At 45.8% G+C, this 25,293-nt stretch overlaps 1 protein-coding gene across 2 annotated transcripts in view; it reads left to right on the forward strand.

The window, feature by feature from the left end:
• Positions 1 to 25,293, forward strand: part of RAD54L2 (RAD54 like 2) — an 82,548-nt gene that overhangs the window by 19,496 nt on the left and 37,759 nt on the right. For both annotated transcript variants that reach the window (XM_016133149.2, XM_036218465.1), the window contains exon 2: positions 13,333 to 13,525. In XM_016133149.2, coding sequence (XP_015988635.1) covers positions 13,387 to 13,525 — 139 coding nt within the window. In that variant the 5' untranslated portion in view covers positions 13,333 to 13,386. The remainder of the gene's footprint in view (positions 1 to 13,332; positions 13,526 to 25,293) is intronic.

Here is a 25,293-nt window from a genome sequence, read left to right on the forward strand (position 1 = left end):
GCATGTTTCCCGAGCCATCGACAAAGGTGGCTTAAGGTTGGGTCCCCAGATGGAACGACGCGAACCTCCACTTATCCAAGTTTCCATCACTGAGTTGGGACTGATTTTTAAAAAACTTTTAATGCCAAAAAAATGGCTTTTGGGGTGGCTGCCTTTTAGAACTTTTATTTGCTATTTTGGGTGGGGGTTGTTATTATTTATATGTTTATTGTTTATTTAAAACTATAATAAAGTATTCAGAATAATATAATAAATATATGTTTATGGCCCTCTGGCTTTGTTATGTCTCAACACTGTAACATAATTTTGCTTCAGATATTTATATTAAAAAAAGGAAAGAAACCAGGTTGGAGATATTTAACTTCCAGTCCCATTTCCCTCCTTTCCCGCAGAGGTGACACTATATATTATTCCCATGTGTGTTTTCCTCCTTTTACTACATTGCTCTACAATGCTGAGTGTGTCTTGTATATTTTAAAACTTCATTCAATGGGCTGGTGGTTACCAGAGGGTAGGGAGGAGCGGGGAGCGGGAGGTAGACGGGGGCGGGAGAGGAGGAGAATTAAATCATTTCTTCAATTGAAGGAAAAAAACTTTTAGGTAAATAGTTATCATCTTGCATTTATCTTTCTAAAACTTTCTTTTTTACTTAATGTCACCGAAGTTTATCCCTGTTGATTTATGTTCCATCCTCATTCATTTCAGGTTGTGTAATATTCTGTTGGATGAGTGGACCATAATATATCCATTTTCTTGTTAATGAAGATTTTAGATTGCTTTTGACTTTTCACGGATCCTTACAGTGACACAATATAAATTCAAAATTTCTTTGTACACCTGTTCTGGAATTTAAGAGTAACATTTCTCAGTCTCAGGGTGTGGGCATCTTGCTAGTTCCAATTACTGGAAGTATCAATTCGCGCTCCTACCAGTTCTAAGGATCCCCCTTGCTTAGCAGCCTCTCTAGCACTTTCTACTGTCACAGTTGGCTAAAAACTTTACCTAACATGTGGAAAATGCTATTTGGTCATTTGGATTTCCTCTTCTAAGAGTTGCTTAGTCATATCTTTTGACTAGTTTTCACGAGGTTTTTCACTGTTTTTTGAGAGTTCTGCGTGTGTTGTGGATAGCAGCCCTTCTCCTGGTCCTTTGCTTCCAGATATCCCCTGACTGTGGCTTGTCTCTGCTTTCTGGTATTTTCTCATGCAGACGTTTTCATTTTGGATATAGTAAAATTCGTTGACCTTTCCTTTATAGTTAGCACATTTCGTGCCTTCGGATTTTGATTAGAAGTGCATTGGGTTTATGGGAAGTTGACATGTTGTAAGTCTCTTCTCATCCGTGAACATATCACATTTTTCTGATTATTTAGGTTTCTTTTAATATCTTAAAGTGAAGTGTTATGCTTTTTTTCCCCCCATGAAAGTCTTACATATCCCTAGATTTATTACTAGATACCATATGGTGATTATTGCTATTAAAAATGATGTATTTAAAATTACACTTTCTAAATGGATGTTGACTACATATAGAAATAAACTTGATTTTTATTGATCTTTCATCCAACCACCTTACCGAGCTCCCCTATATTTCGAATAGTTTATCTGTAGATTTTTTATTTTGAAATAATATGATTCTTGACTGTTGACAATTGTCTTTCTTTGTTTCAATTCTTATGCTTTTTGTGTGTGTCTTATTTGTTGGTTAGACTCTCTAATTTGATGCTGATAGACATATTGGTGAGATGCAACCATGTCTTTTCCTGAATTTAAAGTGTATGTGCCCAGTGTCTCATCCTAAATGTGTGATGGTTGCTTTTGGTATACTCACTTTATCCAATGAAAGTTTTCATCTAGTTTGCTGTTTATTTGCTTTTGTGATCATGAATGGGTTTTGAATTTTATGAAAGCTTTTACTGCATTTTTTGAGATAACATATAGTCTATCTCCTTTAATCTGCAGTTGTATTATCATAAGTTTTTAGGAGTCTGACCCATTTCGGGCTTGCTTTTGTTTGCTTAATCCCTCATGTGTTTGTACTTTTGGATTGTGAGCTCATACTCAGTAAGGTTTTATCTGTGGGAATCTTATGTGGCTCAGATCGAAGTATGTTCAAGAGATGTTTTGCTTCTAGGCAACCAGGCTATATCACTTGTCTGATACCACTTTAGTTTATGTTGATTTCTTGGACCATGTAGGTAAGTATATATTTCAATCTTAAATTGGTTCCTGGACAAGACATATGGTTACAGACTCCCATTGGACATCTCTTTTTTTCTCCTCCGACCTAGGTTGACACAAGCTTTTATATTGTCTTCTGTGTTGGTGGTTAGATGTTTTTTCTACACCGCGCTCTCGAGAGTGCAGCTTTTCAAGGTCCTGGCTCCATGTGGAGGCTGCAGTTCCTGCTTTTTAGCTTTGTCTCTTTACCTCCTCCCACCCCACACCGCGGCTCATCGGCCCTCCCTTCTTTCTCCATAACCACTGTGGTGTCAGCTCTCAGAAGTGCTTGTCTGTCTTCAGTTTGCCTTTTATTCTTCGTCCTTGGGGATGTGCGTGTGTGTGTGTGTGTGTGTGTGTGTGAACAGCTGTGCATTTAAAATGGACGCTCATTATACCTTTATCAGCATTGCTAGGTGCTTTGCAGTGGGAGAATTTGCAAGATCTCCCATCAGCAAGGTGCCAAGTGGGAAGCCCTTGTCTAACTTGTTAGATGTGCCTTCTTCATTGTGATGCCATCTTGTTGGGTTCCACTGGACAGTGTCTAGAGCTGGTGGTCTGAAATCGTTTCTGGTGACTTCATGACTCTAGTATACCCAGTATCCAAGTACTCTCAGTTCATAATTTCTTTTGCAGATGACTTTACAGGCTTTTGGTGTAAGAGTTGAATCAGTGGGGAAGCTATAAAAAGACACACTTAATCTTGGTTTGTGTTAATTTTGAAATTCGAAATGGAGTGTATTTCATAGTTCTTGATCAAGATAGCCGTGCTAAAGACATTTGTAAAATTGCATGGGTACTTATAATTTCAATATTTTATCTATTGTAAAGAGTAAAATACAGTTTGTATAATACTAATGTCAAGTCAAAAATCTAAGTAGAGGTTTGCTGAGCGTGTGACAGCTAAGCTAGTGCAAGAACAACTTAATGAAGTAAACTTCCTCAAGAGCAGGCCACCTCCACACGGGGACACTTGAATGCGAGGAGGCCCTCCCGTCAGATTCGTTGGTTGTGGAAGCCGGTGTTTTTGTCCTCAGTTAAGGGAGAGATGATGAGTAGATTCTGGAAATAACTGTGCTGTGGCCTGTTCAGTAGTTTCTAGATTCACGTGGCCGAGTGCAGCCCCTGCCCTGGGTTTACAACGCTCTGTAGATGCCGCCACTGACTCAGCCAGGCCTTTTGTTCAGCTTCACCTTAAGTAATAGTGAGTTGCACTCCTCACCCTTGTCTCAGAGGGTGGGTTAGTGCCTCATCCTGTCCTTTTTCTCTCACTCACTTTCCTTCTCTTTTGGGGCATTTTTATTTTGGCTTCCGCGCTGGGGCAAAGTCTCCTTGAGAATAGGTCACAAGAATGTTTAATAACTCCTTGTGGACTGAATGACCAGAAGATTGGCCCTCAGTAATTCTCTTGCTTAAACGCAGGCCCGGAGCCCCTGTGCTTGTGACCTGGCAGTTGCCTCCAGGTGTTCCGCTTCGATTCTTCACTCTCAGTCACCTGGATCGTTTTGGGTGGTGGCCGCCAGCTGTTGTAAGCTGGCACAGTGAGTGCCGACGAGCAGAGGTTTGGGCTTAATTCCAGGTGCAGCCTCACCCTGGTCGGAGAGCAACTGTGCCAGGGCGAGCGACGTCCCTGGGCACCAGGGTAAGGGAGTGCGGATGTGTTCAGGGCAGATGTTTAGTGTAATTAGGGGAGGAAATGCATCATACGTTTCCTAGTAGGAAAATATGCCATGTTTCTTTTTTGTATTAGGGATAGCATTTAAAATTATGATTAAATTTGATTTGGTATTCATTCAGTTACTACAGACTTCTTTGCTATCCGAAAACGACGTTTTTGTTGATTCTGTTTTGGTGTGAGATAGCCTTGTGACTTCTTGGTCTACATCTGGCACTGAATCCTCACTGGCCTCTCTGCCTTTCCCTCTGACCATTCTTTCTCCAAAATAACTATCAGCCACTTTTTTTCTTTAAAATATTTCCCAAAGCTTTTAGTTCATCTCAGCCTTTGCCCTCCATCCCGTCTTACATGACAATATCTCCTGGCCAAGGGTCTCAGTGTAAGGATGTTTGGCCTCGTCTCCATGGAGTAGCGTCTTTATATGTGGCACGTTCCAGGCTTTGACAGATGGCCCTTCTTCCCAAGGGTTAACATCCATTCTTTTCTGTTTACAGAAATGAGGTTTTCCTGGAGGTCCTTTTCTGCTTACAAAATCCGGAGCCTGAGTTTTGTCCAGACTCCATGTGCTTTTCCTCAGAGAAGTTACGGTATGAGTTTGAAAGAAGAAGCCTTTTTTGACTTCGCAGTGTAGCCTTTGGGTCAAGTGCATATTTCCTGTTTATCTTTGCTGACATCCAGATGCCATTGTTTTCTTGTTCTCGGGTCCATTGTTAGACTACAGAAGGACTTACAGGGCACGGTTACTGAAGTGACTGATGGATTCAGTGGTATGAATCTTAAACTACTTAATTTCTATAATGCTGACGTGTGTGAGTGCGTGTGTGCGCGCGCGTGCGTAAGAGCCTAAGAACTGGGCACAGGTGGAGTAACCTTGGTCACAAAGTAACAGTGAAAAGTATATTCTGGGGTAGTTTACATAAGTCTCCTTAGAAGACTGTTCAGAACTGGGCCAGACCTACACAAAGAAGGTAGGGCAGCTGGGGCGTCTAATTTCTACCCGCCTGTGGGGCGCCGTTCATGACATTGATCAGACCTAGAGCCTTCCAGAGGGAACCCAAGTGAGACTTGCCTCAGAGGTGGTTCCAGTCCATCTGGGCCCAGGGGAAGTGGCCTGCCCCCTAGCGAGAGGACATCCTGTCTGTGCGTGGGGATGCTGGGAAGCTTAATTAGTCTTTTTAACCCTAAATTATTGTGTTTTAAAGGAAAAGAAGTTTGTTACTAATTTGTTACTAATTCACTATAGAGAATAGTCAGAAAGGGAGTGTTTCAAATCTGTACCTTGAAATAAGATCGTTTTCTGCTCCTTAAATGTTTAAATCTTTGGAGAACTGGGAACAGATGATTTTATTCTCTTCCTTGTTAACTCTTTTAGAAGGTTATTTAATTTTTACCATTAAATTCTTCATTGTGTATTTCCTAAGGACATTTTCTTATGTACCTGCAGAAGAATTCTCAAAATCAGGAAAGATAATATTGGTAAAATACTGTTACCCGGTTTGTAGCCGTGTTCGGCTGCATCCGCGATGGTCCTCGGCTCTCGCTATTGTCCCTGTTTTCTTCCCCGGGCCCAGGGTCTAACCCAGGACCCCACATTGCGTTCGATCTCCTCTAATCTGAAATAGTTCTTAGAGAATCATCTTATACACATGGTGAGATCTACACAGAGAGTTCCAGGACTCTTATCTTTCAGTTCTTACTGTGATCCTGACTTCCTCATGGCGCTCCAGAGAACCTGCTGCCACCTTGGGAGGAAAGAGATTGTATTTGAGTGGAATTTATTTGTGTAATTCAATTCTTCCACATTAGCAGCTACTAACAGATTTGGTCGTCTAAGGGTTTGTGTATTGGCCAAGGGGAGGCAGGTATCTAATAGGCGATGGTTAGGCTCTGTATTTGAACTGCTTAGATCACCAGTGATCCTCATTGGTTCTGCTAGTTACCTCCTAATTCTCATAATCAGTTTGTGTTATCCGTTTGGTAGATCTGTGACTCTTCTTTTATGATTTGAGGGGGTGAATCCACTCTGGATCTCCATTTATAGATCCCCGTACCATTTAATTACTAATTTAAATCAGCAGGAAATATGACATTTAGTGGTGTAAAGGTGCAAGTTACCTATCACATTAAAGTAAATACCACAATTTATTTTTGCTCTTGAGAAATCAGAAAGGGATCTTCAGACTTGATGCTGCACTTTGCCATGATTTGTCACTTAAATCCTTATGGCACTGGGATGTTTTCCAGCACCAGCAACCAGTTCTCTGATTCTCCGGTACCAGTCGGGTGTTTAGTATTTCAGTTCTGACACTAACTACCTGGAGTTAAAGCAGACCCTGCGGGTTAAGGACTCCATCCCACAAGATTTCTCCTACTTCAGGTGCCTGTCACAAGTTTTCAACTATGCATACTTCTGACCGATTGACCATTCAGTAATTTGCAAGAACAACTGATAGAACTTAGGAACGTATTTTACTTACTTTACCAGTTTGTTTTAAAGGTTACAACTAAGGAACAGCCAAATGGAAGAGATGTACAGGCTAAGGTACGGGGGGGGGGCGGGGGTGTGTGTGGCATGGAGCTTCAATGCCTTTTCCAGGTGTGTTACCTTCAGCATCTCTGTATTCGCTGACCCAGAAACTCCGGATCTCAATGTCCATAAGTTTTAATAGGACCTGATCTCCAGCTCCCTGCCCAGATCCTGAAGGTTGGTAGGTGGGGCTGTAAAGTTCTGACCTTTTTTCGTCGCTGGGTCTTTCTGGCTACCAATCCCACCCTGAGGCAATTCAGGAGCCCAACCCTAAATTGCTCCATTAGCATTATTCCATGTAATCCAAAGGGTCTTGATATGAATAACAAAAGACATTCCAATCACTCTGAAAATTCCTAGGGTTTAGGGAGCTCTGCTAGGAACTGCTGGGGGCAAAGACCAAATATATTTTCATATTGTACCATAGGCACCAGGAGGAGAGTCTGCACGTGACTAGCATTACCATTCATTTTAGCACTTTGAGAAGTGGAGTATCTGTGTCTTTAAGGAGCTAAGTACACAGAATGCCGTCACTGGCAAAGCCAAAGTGGAAAACTCGAGTAACTATATAAATACAATGACATTCGTATATTATACTTTCTTTGTAGCATATTTTGAAAATATGAGTATATATCACAAAATAGTAGTCATCCATTATAACTTTTATTCGTAGTACCTACCAATTTAGGAAAATCTACACTATGCAACCTGTATACCATATTGGTATGGCTATTTTAAGGAATGATCATTGAAAATCTAAAATGATCTGCATCAACTCAGGAAATTAGTGTTTATTGTATTATAGAAGGATTTATGTAGTCTTATTTTTAAAAACTTCAGTTTGTTGAAATGGTATTTGCTCAGAGCTTTTCAAGATTGTGTCTGTCTGGTGGGTAGGTTGACTAAGTTCAGAGAAATCTTTACCAAAGTTCACGCCGATTGCAGGGCTGCGAAGGGCAAACCCTCCCCTCTGTGCAACAGCTCCTATCTGTCTGGGCTTGAGGGCACCCAGACTGAGCTCCAGGGCTTCCTGGTCAGTAGAATCTAGAAGGAGGAGGAGCCTCTGAGGGCTTGAGCTTTGGGAAGAGACTGGTGCAGGGGAGCGGAGGTGCCGACAGGGAGTTGGACTTGTGTGACACTTAGCGTGATTTGGCTTTTCTCCAAGCCTCTGCAGTCTCACCCTCTAGTAGATGAACCTGACTTGCTTTTAGGCAGACTCGGGGCTGGCTTAGGCTCTGGGAAGCCTAGGAAAGTGGACCATTCATGCTCCTGCTATGCGGGCCCTTATCTCTGTAATCCCCATTTTAAGAAGTTAGAGCTGTGTGGAAAGAGATACAGGGCTCACAAGTTGAATGGCAACATATTGAGCCAGAATTGCTTTTACTCTTTTTTCATCCCATATAATCAGAGATCTAGGAACGTTTCTTTTTTTTACTACCCTCACTCATATTACAGTAAGTCAGCAAGGAAACAAGTCACAGCAGATGGAATCAAACCTGAGAATCCGCCATCCCTGTTCATGTCAGACATTCTCAAATTTTCAAATGTGTAAAATAATTTTACTCTTCAAATTGTTTTGGAAAAGTTATTTTTCAATTAAGAAGTTATTTACGTTAATATACGATGAGTTTATTTTTAAATGTTTCTAATTCCTAATACAGGAAATATTGACTAACATAACCCATATAAACAGAAGCTCTTTGGGGTCATCGGTAATTTTTAAGAGTATAAAAGAATCCCAAGACCAAATTGGAGAATTGCTGTTCCAAACTGTATCGTTGAAGTACCTGGAGAGTGTAGTTGGAAAAAGGAATGTTTTAATAGCCTCCTCAGGTAACTGTGGGTGCAGTAGTCTCCCCTCTTCCCAGTTTTGCTTTCTACGGTTTCAGGTACCTGTGGTCAGCTGCAGTACAAAATACTAAACGGAAAATTCCAGAAACAAACAATTCATGTTTTACATTGTGGTCAGTTCCGAGTAGCATGATGAACTCTCGCGCCACCCTGCTCTGTCCTGCCCTGGGCACGAATCATCCATGCCTTTGTCCCCTGTATCCAGGCTGTGCACGCCACCCGCCCGCATTAGCTGTGCTGGTTATCAGATTGACTGTCCAGGTAACCAGTGCCGTGTACAGGTAACCCTGAGAGCAGCCAGCCTAATGCGGCCTCAGATGCCCATGTTCTTCACCTCACCTCACCTCACCTCGTAGGTGTCGTATCGCCTCACGTCACGAGAAGGGTGAGTACGGTACAGTAAGGTATTTTGAGAGACCACATTCACACAACTTTTATTATAGTATATTGTTATAGTTGTTCTGTTTTATTATTAATCATTGTTAATTTCGCACTGTGCCTAATTTATAAAGTAAACTTTATCATAGATACGTATGCACAGGAAAACACCATCGTGTACATACAGTTCCGTGCGATCCGCAGTTTCAGGCATCCACTGGGGGTCTTGGAATGTATGCCCCGTGGGTACAAGGAGCTACTGTGCTCTTTGATACTGTGCCAAAACTCCGACAAGTCGTAGTTTCTTCAAGGTTAATTGTGATATGGTATTTGAAACCTTATCGAGGAACTTTCTGTGTTCTACATTAAAATCCATTGGTCTGTCTTGCACTTGGAATGGCTCTTTACCCCATGCACGATTTTGACTTTGTGGCTCCCTTAAAAGAGTCTTGACGACTCCCAGGGATCCCTGGACTCCCCTTTGAGGAGTGCTGTCACAGGATCTGGAAGGGATCTCGAAGATGGAATCAGGCCCATCTCTCGGGGTAGAATGAGAGGGGTCGCAGCCAGGTGCCCGTAGAGCCGTGGCTACAATTTCCGTTTCTCGACTGGTGCTGTAAACGCGGCTCCAGTGCCCGGCCGACGGCTTTGCCTTTTGGAGAGCGATGTCTCCTGTGGCCATGCTCCTCAAAGTCCTGAATGTGTCTGTTCACCTTTCCTCATGTGTCTTAAGTTCCAAATCGCCGAAAGTCTCATTAGATCTCCAAATGACATTTTAAGCTGTGTCAGGTGAGTTCTGTGGCTGCTCCTTGTGTAGTAAATGTGTTTTTAAGTAACTGACAGATAATCCAAAGCGTTTGAGCCATGCGGAAGTGTAAGTTTGAAGTACACTTCGGGCCTTTGTCCCACACAGGAAGCTCCGCCCCCGGGGGGCCTCTCAGCCGACAGGGGAAAGGTCTTATGGGAGCCCAGGGAGCGCTATGGATGGACCAAACTCTTTTTTTTTTGGTCTTTTAATTATATACATTCTTTGAGTGATGGGTTTCTTTTAAGGGGTGTTGCCTAAAGTTTTAGGTTGAATGTTTTCATGCTTTCAAAAGACTTTTTTTCCTGTTGTAAATTAGTATAAATCCATGGTTTCGTTTCTATTCATTATGGAAAAAAAAGTGTGAGTGGCACTTGCTGTGGAACTGCTTCGAGATCATTTGAGGAAATCCGATCTACTAGTCAAGGTCACGGAATTAACAAGGATGTGACAGTTTGGAATGGATTCTTCTATGTCAAAGGCAGGATCGGGATGCCCCCTGGGGCGAGGCTGTGCCCCGCAGATTTACATATCAGTACGGAGTCTCCAAGCATGCTTTGCTCTGTGAACAAAGGCTTTGCTGGTGTGTGTGTGTGTATCTTTGTGGGTTTTTTTCCCTCCTGTGTACTCTGCCCACGGGGCTGTGCCTAAGGACTGTGCCCACAGGATTAGTTCCGCTGATTGTTGGTCAGGCACCTATCTGTGGACAGGTGACCTTGTTTTTAAACTTAGCAGGGCAGAAGAACCTTTTCCTACACTCTCAGGATTGCTGTGAGGGGCTGGACTGGGACTGGTTGTGGGTTTCTTCATATTTAGAGTCTCCTTTTAGCAAATCCGATATTTATATATTAGATATTAACATATTAGTTGGGGATTGGATATTTACTTTTCAGAGTGGTTCTCTCTAGAGTTCCTTTAAATAGCTGCATCTTTAGTTTCACCAAAATAGGACTGATTCCCAGGATTTGTTTTGTGGGAGTACAGGTCCTCGGTAAGGCGTGGCACACCCATAATCACGCCCATAGTTTCCCCGTTTCGGAGTCGGAGCCCCTCTGTGCTGGAGACGGCAGCAGTGTTCACAGGGCGCAAAGAGCAGACAGGGAGATGCGCTTTTTCCTCTCGCTTTCCCCCTTCATGTCTCTCAGTTCTCCACAAACTCATTTCTTGAATCAGGCCGCCGTCTCTGTGCTCAGAAAGGCTGTGCCACATGGAAGTGTCTGTGTGTATCTGGGGGGAAGGTGGAGCCCCTTAGAGGCAGACTATAATTGACTGCTTCTTCCCCCAAGGTCAGCTTTTCCCCTGCCTTTCTCCTTTTGTTGCTTTCTTGAAGGAGAACAGTAACAGTAAAACCGGCCCCTTAAGTAGTTAGTATGGTTCTAAAGAGCTGAGAAAAGAATTCATTGTGTCATCTCTGTAAAGATATTTAGTGTCTGGCAGAAGGGAGGGAAAGAGAAAAACCACATTGGATGTACTTAAGAAATCCATTACTTTCCACTTGCTTCTCTGTTATGGGCATCTGATGGCCTGGGCACTATTTTAAAGTGTTCTCTGTTGTTAAAACATTTTGAGTAGGGCGCTGGACAAAAGTCTCTCCTATTCTGATAGTACATGTGGTTGTCGGATGTTTAACTTAATGTTTGCTTCTATCTGGAGCGTGGGGCTGAGGTTGACAGTGTTAACTGGGCGTTTACAGGAGGCTTTTTCTTGTTGCTACTTACCTCTTAGTGCTTGTCATTCTTCCACCACCTCACCATTTCTTTAAGATGACAGGCATTCAGGTTACCTAAAGGTACTGCTAATTAAAAATTGTTTTCTAAAAGCCATCATAATCCGCCAAGCACACTGTAAGCAAAACACTCATCTCAGAGCAGTCTGGGATGAAACAGGTTGTACTGGTTATGGATGCTGACTTCCCAGCACAGAGTGGTCGCTGATCAGTTATCATCATACTACTGTTCAGAAATAAATTTCACTTCCGAAGCAGCTGATAGCTAACTGATTTACTACTTCCTTTCTAAGAAAGGCAATGAACTAAAGACATAAGATAGTTATTCCCTTAAAGATTTAGAATCTGCTTTGTCTTTCAGTGAACAACAGTAGCTCGGCATTAGTTATATTAATTTGTACTTGTGGATCGCCTCCTTCCCCTGAGCCTTAATGCCCTTCGTGGATGTTTTTGTTACTAATGCTAAAATTAAAATTTTATTACTAAATGATTTCACAGCTGTTCTTTGCTTTAGTTGTTTTGAAAGGCTAAGTACATGTCCCATCAGGACATGCACACTCATAATTCCTGTGGTTTGAAAAGGAGCAGTCTTAAACTTAAGTTCTAGTTTTCCAAAACTCTAAGGGAGCCATCTTGTTTCGTTTTGTTTCTGTTTCCGTTCAGAACACAGAAGTTCTGTTTCAGATTGTGCCCACACCTTAATAAGAGATTTCAGTTCTGGAATCGTTTTTTTTGTGTTGAATAATTAGAGACTTGTTGTTTCAGCCTTTATTTTGGGAGATGGGAGGAGTTTTAGGATGACCCGGTTGTTGCTGTGGTTGTCTGTAGCAGTTTGCCTTGTAGAATATTGTTTATCTTGTGTCCCTTCCTTACATTTATTGTGAAAAATTGGAAATATACAGGTAAATTGAAAGAACCGGTCAGTGTATCTTTATGTTAATATTTTGCTGTATTTGCTGTATCACAGAGCAATGTGTCTAGCTTTCTCCTTGTCTGGTTTTTATCCCCCTTCAAGAAGAAATGACCTTTATAGATGACAGTAAAGTGGAGAGAGAAGCAGACAGGCATGCATAGTGCCTGGCACATGTTAGACATAATAGAGCAGGTTGGCAAGTGAGGAAGTGAATGTGAATGAATTAATGATCTGAATAGGACATGCTTCTAGCTCCAGGATACAAGGAAACAATTCCCAGCTAAATCGGTGCCCTTAGGGGTTTGCTGGTGGGCCAGGAGGTGAGAAACCATAGAAGGCAAACTGCTTTGGCAGGTGGCCCGTATGAAGTCCTCGGTGGTCAGCATGGTCAGCATGACTGATGGAGTTCAGAGGAGGGAATATGATCCCAGAAACCTGGGCAGTTGGCAGAGGCTTTTTAGAAGAAATGGAGCTGGTACTGGGCCGAGAGGTAGGACTGAGCCTGAGAGCAGAGGTGGGCACAGGGGCATTCTGACCCACGGGGAGCCTGAGGCGCCCCACATGCCTCAGAGGAGTGACAGTGTGATAGATGGCCAGCGGCCCACTGGCAGCCCTTCATTCAGGTGACTGCAGAGCAGAATGTCTTATTGTCGCGCTCCAGCGCAAGGCCGCCTGTCACTCCGCTCCAGGGCTCTGCTCACTGCCTGGAGCACTCTGCCTCCAGAGGTCTGCGGGCTCCCTCTTCCTCTGGCTTCTGCTCAGTGATAACCCCTCATCCCCGACTCCATAAAAATAGCAGCTCCTTCTGGCACACACCATCCTCCAGGACTCCCCGACATGCTTTGTTCTGCTTTGTGCTGTGTCCCCAAAGCCTGGGATAGTGCCTGCGGTCATATAGCCGCGTGCGTGTGTGTGTGTGTGTGAGAGAGAGAGAGAGAGAGAGAGAGAGAGAGATGCAGAGGGCTGGCGCTCAAGGAACGCCGAGGTGTGAAGGAAGGCGCAGACGGGAATTCGGAGGGGCGCGGAGCGTGTGCGCGTTTGCTCGCCCAGAGCCGTGGTGCGAGCGGCGGAGGGGAGCCTGAGCCGGGCAGAGTCGCCGCGCGCACCTCGGGGCCGGCGCCCTCGCGGGGAAGGCCGGCTCGCCCTGCCGGGGAAAGCCGCAGGGCATCTCGTCCCCAGAGTCCCGCCCCCAGGCGACGCCCGCGGTGATTCCGCTGCCTCTGCTCTTCCCCCAGGACCCCTGCAGCGGACCATGAGTCGGTAATGCCCCCTGAGGACCTCTGGGAGCCATGTCAGACGAATCCGCCTCAGGGAGCGACCCAGACCTGGACCCGGACGTGGAGCTGGAGGATGCGGAAGAGGAGGAGGAGGAGGAGGAGGTGGCCGTGGAGGAGCACGGCGGGGACGGCGAGGAGGACCTGCTGGGCGGTGAGTGGCCCCGCGAGGCGCGGTCGCGCGGCCTTGGCGTCCCCCGAGGCCTCGGGCCGGGAGGAGCCGGAGATGCACCTGGGCGCGCACCTGGGCGCACACCTCCCGGCGGGAGAGCCCACGGCAGCCCTGTCCCGCGGGGGTGGGGTCCCCTGGGCCCCCGGCCTCCTCTGCACGTCGCCCCCCGCTCGGCGAGCGGGCGTCGGGCCTTTTCTCTTCACCTCCAGTCCGCCGCGAGGTCGCGGCCAGCACGGGGCCGCGCCACGATCCCGGCCTTTCGCGGCAGGGGCCGTCGCTGTCGCTGTCCGTGAGCGGCCCGATGACGGAGGGACGAAGCGCGACTTCGCCACGGACCGGCCTAGTGGGGCGGCCCGTCCGGCCAGGCGGCCCCGGCCGGGCGCGAAGAGCCCAGGGCAGGCCTGTCTCCGGCCGCCACAGGCTCGGGCTCCAGTGTCCCCTCATTTGTCCGGCCGAGAAGCCTCTGCCCCATTTTCACCTCGGCTCTGGCACGGAAAGGACCGTTTCGCGTTTGTATTTTTTTTGCCGACAGCGTCGTCGCTGCCCGAGCCAGTGGGACCCCCCCCCCGCCCCCACCGCTGGTCCCGGAGTCCCTTCCCGTAGGGCAGAACGGGTCGAAATAGTGGAAGAGGGGACGGAAGGGGCCCCAGCCGACCCTTGCCTGGCGCTAGTAGTCGCGAAGGCCGCGTCAGATTCCCCGGGAATCCGCGGCGCCCTTCGCCCTGTGCCGTTTGGGTTCTCAGAAGCACACTTCCAGATAGCGCTAGGACTCCGCCGGTTTAGACTGGGTTCTAGGCGCTGCTGGTGAGTGTAAAGGATGTACTTATACACTGTCTTCCTTCTCCTCGTCAGATTCTTAATTATTCAAAAATTATATGATGTGCTCCTGGGGACTTTACCATTATTTATTTAGAAGTGGCGAAAATTTCATTGTGATGTGCTTCGGAATAGTGTAACTATGCAATTGGAACGTTTTAAAAAGCATATACAATTCTCAGATGAAATTATTTTTTAAAATTTGAAAGGATTTATTCTCATTGCTTATAAAGTTCCGAGTGATCAAAAATGTTCCATAGGTACCGTCTCCTCCTCTCTGCCAGCGTATCTAACTTCTTGGAATTTGATTCAAGGACCATTTTTCTGTTTCACGGTAGCGTTAGAGCGACACAACACGCCTCCCCCCGAACAAAAGTGGTTCTTGCTGTTACCTGCGACCGCTGCTGCTGATTTAGCTCTCACGGCTTTTCTGGCCACTCATCTTGAACACTGTGCGATTTTCCTGAAACATCCAAAACCTGCCTGTTTCTTCCACCTTGCCCTTGCCTCCTGGGCTTGCCGGTCACCCCACAGGCCTGACAGGCAGAGCGCCAGCTCTTCTAGAATTAGGAATAGCTATGAATCATCTAGTCTTAGCAGATACAGTGCGAAGTGGTCCTTTCGTGTTCGTGGAGCAGAGGTTCTCCACCCGGCATGCTTTTGCCTCCCAGGGGACAGGTTACGTCTGAAGACATTTTTGGTTGTCACGACTCCTAGCGAGTGGGAGAGGAATGCTGCTGGCACCTCGTGAGTAGAGGCCAGAGAAGCTGCTACCCATCCCGCGTGTCATAGGACAGCCCCTCCTACACCCAGTGACCTAGCCCCAGACCACAACAGTGCTGAGGCCGAGAAACCCTTTCAAAAAGGAAACTGCTACTTCAGCCCTTTTTATTTGAAGTTTCATCCCTATTGGATGACAGTAGCTTCCCTTTATTTTGCTTCGTCATAGTTTATAGAAAGATGTGAACAATCTTATTAACTTTTTCAAAGAACTGTCTTTTCTCTTTGGTGATCTCCTTTTGTGTTTGTTTTCCTTGTAATTTCTACTTTACAATATCCTTTCTTCTTCTGGGTTTATATTGCATGACTTTTAAACTTCTTAAGGGTGTGTGTAGCCTGTTTCAGGCTTTTTCCCTCCTAATGTAAGCATCGAAAACTACGAATTTCCATCTAAGTACTAGTTCTATCCCCTCGCAAGCATTTTCACACGCTTTCTCCTGCTTCACTGTCTTGGTGATCCTGCGTGGTAGGTAGGAGGGCAGACACGTTTTGCAGATGTGGACGCTGAGGTCAGAGAGGTGAGCAGAAAGCGGCGAAGCTGGGCCTTTGCTCTCCAAGGCTGCGTGCTCCTTTTTTTAAACCCATGCTGCTTCTGGGACCACAGAGTCACAAACTTTCCTCTCCTGTGACGTGTCCGCTTTCTTTCTTAGTTTGTATTCTAAGGGAGGTGAGTGATTGTGATATTGTGGAGCAGAGATGAGCAGGAAGTTAGAAGTATTAGTGTAAATAAAGGCAAAGGACAAGGGAAAGTATGGCATAGGCTAGAGAATGAGGGGCTGTCTTATTTGGTACAGAACTGGACCTGTTAGGCGGACGACCAGAGCGAGACTGGACTGATGGCCTGTGGTCACATGGAGGAGTTTAGAATTTGTTTTATAGGCAGCATGGAATCAATGGAAGATTTTATTGGGAGCATTCACTAGGCCTTTGATTTTAGGAATGTTATTCTAGCCGTGTGCGGAGAGATGGCCTGTAGACGCGGAAGACCGCGTAGGTCTGTGGTAGAACTTTATGAGGAGAGTTAACGAGGATTTGAACTGTTTGGACCAGTTGACCTGTGCAGGAAGAGTAAATAGTCAGGTTTGTCACGCATGGTGGAATTTACAGAAGGACTTGGTGACTTATTGGATATGTGGGACAGGTCGAAGATAAAATAGTAAAGCCTGGGAGGACGATGAAACCTTTACAGAGGCGGGAAGAATAGGACAGGGAGTGGATGGGAGAGTTACGGATATTTTTAGCTTTGCTACATTAAATCGGGACGTCTTCTCCCCCTTGATCTTTGAATGCTGACTCATAGGATATTAGTTGGAGAACTGGTGGGAGACCTTGGCTACTGGGGAATAGCACCATGACTTTTTCTTCCCGAAAAGTTGGATGAAGTAGTACATTCTCTCTGTAACATGTCAGGGGACCTGTAGCATGCCGCGAGAAATTTTGGTTTTCCCTTTCCCTGTTTTTCTTTCCTCTTGATGTCTCTGTTCTTTTGAAATGGTGGGAAAAGTTGGGTGTCAACGCCTTTGGGGTCTGTCATTATTAGAAGCAGAGACTCAAAAACTGGTGCCTCTGGAACTGGCTTTCCTTATGCAATAGTTTTTCTGGCTCAGTATTTTCTCCTAGTTCTGCTTCAGGTCCGGTCTCTTGCCAGGCGTTTAAGACTCAGTGGAGAAGTTTGAGAAGCCCTGGTTTAAGTTAACCAAGATCTGGGCACAGCCCAGCTTGATGGGCACATCTTTTTGGAACATACAAGTTTTCTTCATTATTATTATTATCATTATTATTGTTATTATTGTCATTATTGTCTATTTTACATGGAACATCAGGATACTAGGATCCTGGAATTGCAGGTAGGTATGTGGCATGCTTAGTCCCTTCTGGAACCTGCTTCACAGGACTCTTGTTAATCTAAAGCCTCATTGGCCTCAGGCTGGCCCCCTTCGCCTTGGGCCACTGGGTGAGGAAAGCTGGTCTCCTCTGCCTCTGGGTCTCTGACTTTCCTACAGGGACTTTGCTTTTTGCCCTTTCTCTGACCCCATTCTACTTGTCCTCTTTGCTTGGGATATAAAGAATGAGAGGTAGAGTGTTTTAGGCTGAGGGCTAGGTCAAAGGCCCTTGGGGTGGGAACAAATTTGCGTGTTTAAGGTAGGTAGAGACCACAATGTCTGGAGCATAGAGAGCAAAGGGCAGAGTGGTCTGGGATGAGATAGGGCCTAATAAGCATGTAGGTCCAGTGGCGGGAGTTTGAGATATACCTGGAACCCAGGATTTATTTGCTTGGGTTTTAACAGGTGCTATTTCAGACTCTCACTGTGAGCTCTGGACATGTCAGTAAATAGCAGCAGTCCGCAGCAAAGTCTTGCTTTCTGAGCAGCTGGAAGCGGAAGAAGCGTAGGGAGCTTCCAGAGGTTTTAACTAAGATCAGGGTGGGTGGTTTTTGCTTCACAGAGATTTGCATCTGGGGAGAGTAGCTTCAGCAATCCCCTGGGAACCCCGCCAGTGCTTTCCCCCTCCAGGGGAAGCCCCCAGGGCCCTTCGCAAGGCAGCCTAGGTGGGGGGGGGGGAGTTATGGTTTTCACCATTCATTGTGGACTTTCTGTCATATTAGCTATCCCTATTTTGAGCCTAGATTTCACCCTCTTCTAAGAATAGTTTTAAATAAATGTTAATGAACTCTGCGATTGCCTAACATCCTAGATCCTTCTTGGAAGAGTTTGTCTGGAGTTTGGATAATATTTCCAAATCTATAATGCCAGATTATGTATCGACTTTACTATTTAACAATAACTTTCTGGTTATGAGTCACTGTGCTTATTAAATAAATTTTGGAAAAATACAGAGCATTATAAACAACTCAAAAATCACCCATAATTCCAGAAGCTAGTTAACAAGAGTGCTGATGTTTTGTTGTATTTTTTTAATCTTTTTTTCTATGCAAAGGTATATTTTTATGAAACTAATCCTATTATATGTCCTTTTATATGTGCCATTTAAAATACTTAAAAATCAGAATTATTTTGTAATTCCATGGCATTTGATTTATTTTTACTTTTCTAAATCTTTTATTTTTAAAATGTAAAAGTTAAAAGATTAGAGGTTGCCAGAGGTTTAGGGCGAAGGAGGGGAGAATTGGTAGAGCACAGAGGACTTTTGGAAAGCAAAACTGCTTTGCGTGATGCTATAATGGTGGAGATGCCATTTGTCTAAAGCCCTAAGATGTGCAGCAGCCGGAAGGACTGTGATGTAACTGAGAACTTGGGGTGATGGTGCGTCAGTGTAAGTTCATCGGTCAGAGCAAACGTACTGCTCCGGTGGGGACTATTGATAATGGGGAGGCTGGACATGTGTCGTGCAGGGGATTCATGGGGAAATCTCTGTACCTTCCTCTCAGTTTTGCTGTGAACCTAAAACTATGAAAATATCCTGCATCCCCAGCCTTTCACCCACTGCTCTCAGCTTCCAGTTGTAATTCTTGCCTGAATCAGTTATTAATATGGTGGCTGCAAAATGGTGGGTTTTTTCCCTATTCTGTAGTATATGTTTTATTTACCTTTTTTTGGTAAAATGATTTTTTTCTCCTTACTTTACTTTTAAATATATATATGTATTAGTAGAGTCTTGGATTTTTTAAAAAAAAAAACTTAAATGTGATAGAATCCATTCCTGGCCATTTTGATGCTCAAATTGTCCCAGATTTGGCTTAGTGGGAGCCCCTTCCAGCTGACTTCTGTGTTCCTTTGACATGATCCCTATAGTTTGTGAGTACTTCCTTTTCTTTCTCGTGCAACAGTATGTTCCAGAGCTAGCTTGTATTTTTTCTGTTGCAATCCAGGAATTGGCCTTTTCTCCAAGGAAACCTAGTTTCTTTTAGTGGGGAATGGTATTTAGAAACCAAGATCTGGGCTGTACATGTGCTCACTACTGCTGGGGTAGGCTCTTTTCTTGGGTAGAGCTAGGAAATACATTTATTTTAAAAAACCGTGTGTTCATAACAATACTTTTTGTCCTCGACTTAGATAACCAGCAATATTCCTTAAATTACAGATTCAAGTCAGATCTTTCTGTTCTATATTTGCCCTATCTTTCTTCTCCACTTCCCTGGAAAGTTGTATCACCCTTTCCTGAAACAATGTGGATATCTGTTATTGGACTAATTTTTCAGAATAGCCTAAATCAGAGTTTGGAGTGACCTCCTTGTTATAAATGAAGTAATGCCCATTTTGATACCAGTTTCTGCCGTTCATTTTTGTGTGCCAGGCTTGGAGACAAAGGAGCAGAGAGTTTGGGAATGCTGGGGGCAGAAGATTGTTCTGTAAAGTCGCATCAGGAAGACATGTATGTCGACTCAGTTATTCCGCGCGACTTTGTAGGACTTGTAACACTTTTCCAGTAACTGTGGAGTGGGAGCTTCTGCTTGCGGGTTTAACTTGCATCGCCCAGATTGCTTAAGATGCGGAGCGCTTTTCCATATGCTTTTACGGCTATTCACGTTTGCAAAGTGCCTGAACACATTTTTTTGACCATTTTTCTTTTCTTCCACCCATTTCTCATTGATTTATAGGAATTCTTTATACCTGGGTATGAGTCTTTTGTTAGATGCGCACATACACACACTCACCTTTCTCTTCTATATTGCTTGCTTTTTCACCTTCTTAATTATTATTATTATTTTTTTTTTTGCAGTTTTATGCTCTTTTTTAAATTGTATTTTTCATGAAGAGGTGTTTCGAGTTTGACGAAATCAAGGTTATTCCCCCCTTCCTTTATGTTCAGTGCTTTTTATGCCTTTTCTTAAAAGAAATCTTCGACTCCCCCAAGGTCGTGAAGCTATTCTGTTAATCTTCTAGAAGCTTTAAGGTTTTACCTTTACTCAGGTCTGTGATCCACCTGGAATGTTTTTGTATAGGATGAGGCGGGGGTCAAGTTTCATCCCCTCTTCCCCTAATACTCTCATCTAATTGACCCAGCACCCTGCATTGCATTTTTGTTGTGCCCTTTGTTGTAAACCACGACAGAGCTCTCTGCATGTGTGGCTCTGTCCCTTGACTCTATCTTTCTCCCACATGACTTTCTGGGAAATAGGCGTAGAGGGGAGACTCTGCAGTGTGGTGGCTGAGAGAATGGACTCTGGACCCAGACCAACCTCCCGGCTGACAGGGTTCAAATCCTGCTTTCACTCCTTACAGCTTCGTGGGGCAGGTTTCCTCATCTGTAAAGTGGGAGTAAGTATAGCATCATCTACTTAATAGGGCTGTTTTGAAGACCACATGAATTAATATTTGGAACAGCAGTAAATCTAGCAGGAAGAGGGTAATAGGCATGCCGGTGGGCTGGTCCCCAGTGTTTCTGGGAGCAGAACGAGTGATTGGCGCAGTTGTTGGATGGCCTTGGGCAAGACTGGTGATGGGTCAGGGTCCCTATCCAGCGGGGCTCACTGCAGACCTGGTGCTGGGCCGGCCCTGACTTCGGAGTTACCCAGCGACCCTCCTGACCGGAAGGTCTTCAAGGGTTTTTTGCATCATCTTCTGAAGTCTTCAAATGGTCTCTGGTCCGATGTAGAATACAGACGCAGGGTGTGCCGGGTTTGAGTGAAGCTCCCCAGACCGCATGCTGAGAGCGACCGCAGCAGCTGTCACCTTCCTCTCTGACAGGCACTGAAGCTTAGCAATGCTGGGCACTTGCCAAGGGGGAGGAAAAAACCTAGAGAAGGCTTTCTGGAGGCCGGAACCTTTAAGCAGAGACCTGAAAGAGAGTAAGAGTGAGAAGTAAGTCTTTAGAATCTAACACAACTGTTAGATGAAGAGACGTGGACAGAGACACAGCATCAGCATCAGCATCAGCATTAGCATCAGCGAGGCCCAGAGTCGCCTGAGCGCCCTGTGCTTTTCCGCTGTGCGGGGAGCCGTGGGCGGTGGGCGGGAGGAACTCAGTGGCCGGAGGCCAGCAGTCAGCAAAGACCTAAGCATTTTAGATTTTATCCTAAGGACAGAAAGGGAAGTTTTAAAGTGAGTGGGGGCTGTGACGTGACCCTATTCAGAAAGCTCGCTTTGGGCAGTGTGGACTGGTGGGCGCAGTAGGGAGGCGGGCGACCTTCGGGAGGCTGGCGCGGGAATCCAGACCAGGTAATGCCCGGTGTGGAGAGGGCTAGAGCGGGATTTTAGGTACTTCCTCTAGCCACGGAACTTGCGGTTGAACATGAGAGGAGAGAAAGAGAGGAGGTTTTTTTCCCTTGTAGTTGAGCAAGAATTGCAGGGGTCTTCAGAGTTGCTACTCTGGAGCGACCTGTGACAGCCACTGCCAAAGGCTCTTCCAGCTTAGAGACCGTAGCCCTGTCCCCGTAAGAAACATCTAGACCTGCCGAACATTTTTGTAAGAGTTTATCGGAGCCAAATTGGTGGCATGCAGAAAGCAAGGTCTCCAGTACTCCGAAGACTGTTCTGTAGTTTCTTTTACGGGCTCGGAATGAAGGGGGAGCGCAGGGTTACGTGGAGGTGGAGCACGCGAGGTGGCCGGCTGCCGTGGTCTGCTCCGAGGTCGTCACGAAGGGTTAACCGCGGAGCAGGGACAGCGCTGGCTTCAGGGGACGATAACCTTCATAGGCCCGGGGCGCTGCCCACCCGGATCGGCCCCCTGGGAGGCCAGGATTTATCGGAGTCCCCTTCTCAGCCATGGTGCTTATGTTCTCGCCACTCTCAACCGTTCCTTTCTTTCCACCTCTCGTGAAGCAGAGGCGCAGCGCGCTCCCGGCTATACTTGTCTCCTTTGACTTTTCTATGGCCCCAAGGAAAAGCTCCGTTTTATTTTCACCACGGCCAGTCAGAAAGGGCTTTACCCGTCTTCTCCGACCAGAGTTTCTGCCCCAGCCTTTTGCATTCACAGTTAACGGTTAAGGTTTCAGCTAATGAGACAGATGATGAAGGTCTACAGCATGCGATAGTTTGTTTTGCCACCATATGACTTTGAATGATGCTCTTTTTTAAAATATTTATTTCTCAATGGTAGTCAACATATGAAATGATGCTCTCTTCAGGCTGGGGTGTGGGAGCTGGTGACTGAGTCCTACACTCTCTAGCGTCTGCTTCTCAACCTGCCTCGTTCTCTGCTTTCAGATCAGAAATCCTTAACCTTCAGAGTCTTAAGGGATCATTTAAGTGTTTCAGTCATACGCGAATGCGCTGTGTGGAAAACGTGACGTGCCGCAGCGTTCTCCAGTTCTCAGCGTGGCGTCTGCTGCGGGTCCAAGGCTCCGCTCGCGAACCCCGATCTGTGTTCACAGCCCTTCCCCAGCTGCTGAACCCTCATGGGAGCTTTCGCGGCGTGGAGCCTCGGTGCTTCCAAGCGTTCATCAGTGGAACGGAAAAGCAAACTGAGCACTGCCGGTCCCTCCCGCCCCATCGCTAGTGTGTCTTTGTCTGTAGGACCAGTTTACTGTCTTCTCCTCTTAGAGCTACAGTTACAGATTGGAGGATGATCACCGTAGTGTGTGCACCCAAGTCCTCTCTCGCATAAAAGAGGCGGGCTGGGCTGGCGGTGTTTCTCTTTGCCCTCCTGGCTGCCCCTTGCTTGTCGTGGACTCCCTTCCATGGGCCCTCAGTGGCGTTTGCGTGTTATGCAAAGTTTCGTGTGTTTGTCTGCGCCTCTGCCACCGTGTAAGGTGGGTTTCCAGGAGGGAGGGTGTCGACGCCTGGAACAGCAGTGTGGGGCGTCACCCACTGAGCTCTGGAGGGCGAGGCCACAATCCCCCACGGTGTGAACAGCTCGTCCTCTTCGTTCTTCTTTTAAAAGCTCCACTTTGGGGGTACAGAGGTCCTGTGTGCCCCTCTAACTCTCAGCTCAGGCTCGCTGCAGAGGCAGCCAGCTGGAGCCCCCAAGAGGCGCAGGGGACCCAGCACGCTCGATCAGCACGGCCCTCGAAGCTGCTCCAGTCCCTGCACCTCCCTGGCCATGTCACGCCAAGCAGCTGCCACCGGAGCCACTTTATTCCCCGTGGCGCTGACTGGCAGGTGGAGGAAGCGCTGGCCCTTTAGCAGTTCTGACGCTTCCAGGCATAATTCGCTCCAGTCGTTAATTCTGTTTTTATTTCTCCCATGTTAGGATCACTTGTACTTTGAGAAACAATCGAGGAACATTTCATTACCTCTGTTTTTCCATTCAGATCGCTAGCCCATTCCTTTTTAGAAATCTTTACTAGAGAGACAAGAGACCCTGGAGGTAAAATTGGTAAAAAGAGTAGCCAGTCTGTTGTCACCGGAGGCCTTTGGCAGAGTCTGCAAGGAAGGGCTCTTTCCCCAGGAAGCTGCCCCAGGGCCCCCAGGTGCCACAGTCACCAGTAGCCTTGGGTCGCACGTGGTTTCCAGATGACACTGGGCTCTCTCCGTCTTCTACGCCCTGGGCAGTGGGGTTTCCCGCCCTCACTGTGTGCGGTGGCTCAGGGTGCAGCGTTGCTTCTGGAACTCTGGAGGGTGGGAGGAATGGGGGGGCCACGCTGGGTCTGCGATGCAGCCTTCGTGTGGACACAGAGCCTGCTTACGGAGAGAGAGAATCAGTGGGTGTCTCCTCATGGCCGATGGAATAATAAAGTGGAATGATCGGAGAAAGCGGGGGGGGAATACTTCAAGAATCAGCTCAAATTTCTGAAGTAATGATGTCAGTTTTGGCTGTTTGAGGTGATGATTTTCATATTGGTAACTTTTCTTTATTCTAGATATACTCATCCTTATTTATTTTGTAAATAGCATTAAGTCTGTGGCCTATCTCTTAACATTGTTCATAGTGTTCTTTGTTGCAAAAAAAAATCTGTTATTTTATGGTAGTCAATTTAAGCCATCTTTCCCACTGTTTGATAGTCGTTTATTTCATGAGTGAAAAGTAAAAAGGTGTAGGAGAGGCACATTTTAAAGATCAGAATGTGGTTCTCATTAGTGTCTTTGGCTTTAATTTGGATTTAAAAATGTTTGATTTTGTAAAATTATTCTAGACGTTACCTTGTCTGTAAGATTTTAGTAGAGCCAGGCATTTGCTTTACATGTTCTCATAACTTCGAAATGTTTTTCAGAAACTTAACTAGAATCCTTCGAGGTATTATTAGCCTTAGTCACCAGTTTTCTCTATACCTTTCCCTCGGAAGTTCCTGCTTTATGGCTGGCTTGCTGAGAATTCAGTAATTCTTACTTGTGGTTGCAGAGTTAGCAAAAAATCGTCATCACGAGGCAGAGTCAAAATTAAATCTGTCTGCCGCACGGGGCTACAGTTTCAGATGGGTTGAAAAGATGTGTGGTTGTGTTTACAAATGATTGTTCTTTACTATTTTAGCCTTGATTGTGCTACGAGCAGTGGTTCTCACGGCAGTGATTTGGCCCCAACGGGGACATTTGGCAGCGCATGGAGGTATTTTTGGTTGTCTGGTTGTTTGTTTAACTGGGAAAGTGCTGCCAGAATCCAGCGGGTAGAGGCTTTGGGTCCTGCAATGCACAGCACTGCCCTGCAATGTGTTATCTGGCCCCAAATGTCAGCAGTGCTGAGGATGAGAAGCACTGTGCGGTCCCGGTGCCTTTAAAAAATGGCACGCAGTCGTTCCTCTCCCTGGGAGAGCTCAGTGGGAAGGCTGGCCGTTCCTGGTCTTCACCTCTCAGGTCGTTTCGTGAGTGAGAGTGGTATTGCACCTTGCTCCCAGATCTCATTTTTAAAGATGTGTTTAATTTAGAATCCACTAATGCTTTTTTACGAAGATTTATTTCTTCCCAAGGATTAACTATGGTGAGAATTCTTTTCTCGAATTGGCTTCCATGGCTATTTTGAAGGTGAATCACATTTCGATCTGCGTGAGATCTTAACATTTTTAGGCCCATTGGCAAGTATATTGGCTTTCCGTGACATTTATAGAATCAGGGAAGGCTTGATCCGCAGAGAACGTCGCTGTGTGCCTGCAGAGGATAGACGAACATAGTGAATAAGATCCGATGCCCTTCAGGATTTTTTATTCACATATATTTTCCTCTCGTGGCAATTTTAATAAAAACAAGCTCATTGAAAAGTTCAGCAGACATTCATTGAGCATCCGTTGTGTGGCAGGCATTTATTTTTCTGAGGCTTTAGAGATACAGCGGTGAATCAGATGGACAGAACCTCTGGCCTCGAGGAGCTACATTCTAGAAGAG

The sequence above is a fragment of the Rousettus aegyptiacus genome, unplaced genomic scaffold, assembly GCF_014176215.1.
Source record: "Rousettus aegyptiacus isolate mRouAeg1 unplaced genomic scaffold, mRouAeg1.p scaffold_m13_p_4, whole genome shotgun sequence".
In the NCBI taxonomy this organism is placed as follows: Eukaryota; Metazoa; Chordata; class Mammalia; order Chiroptera; family Pteropodidae; genus Rousettus; species Rousettus aegyptiacus.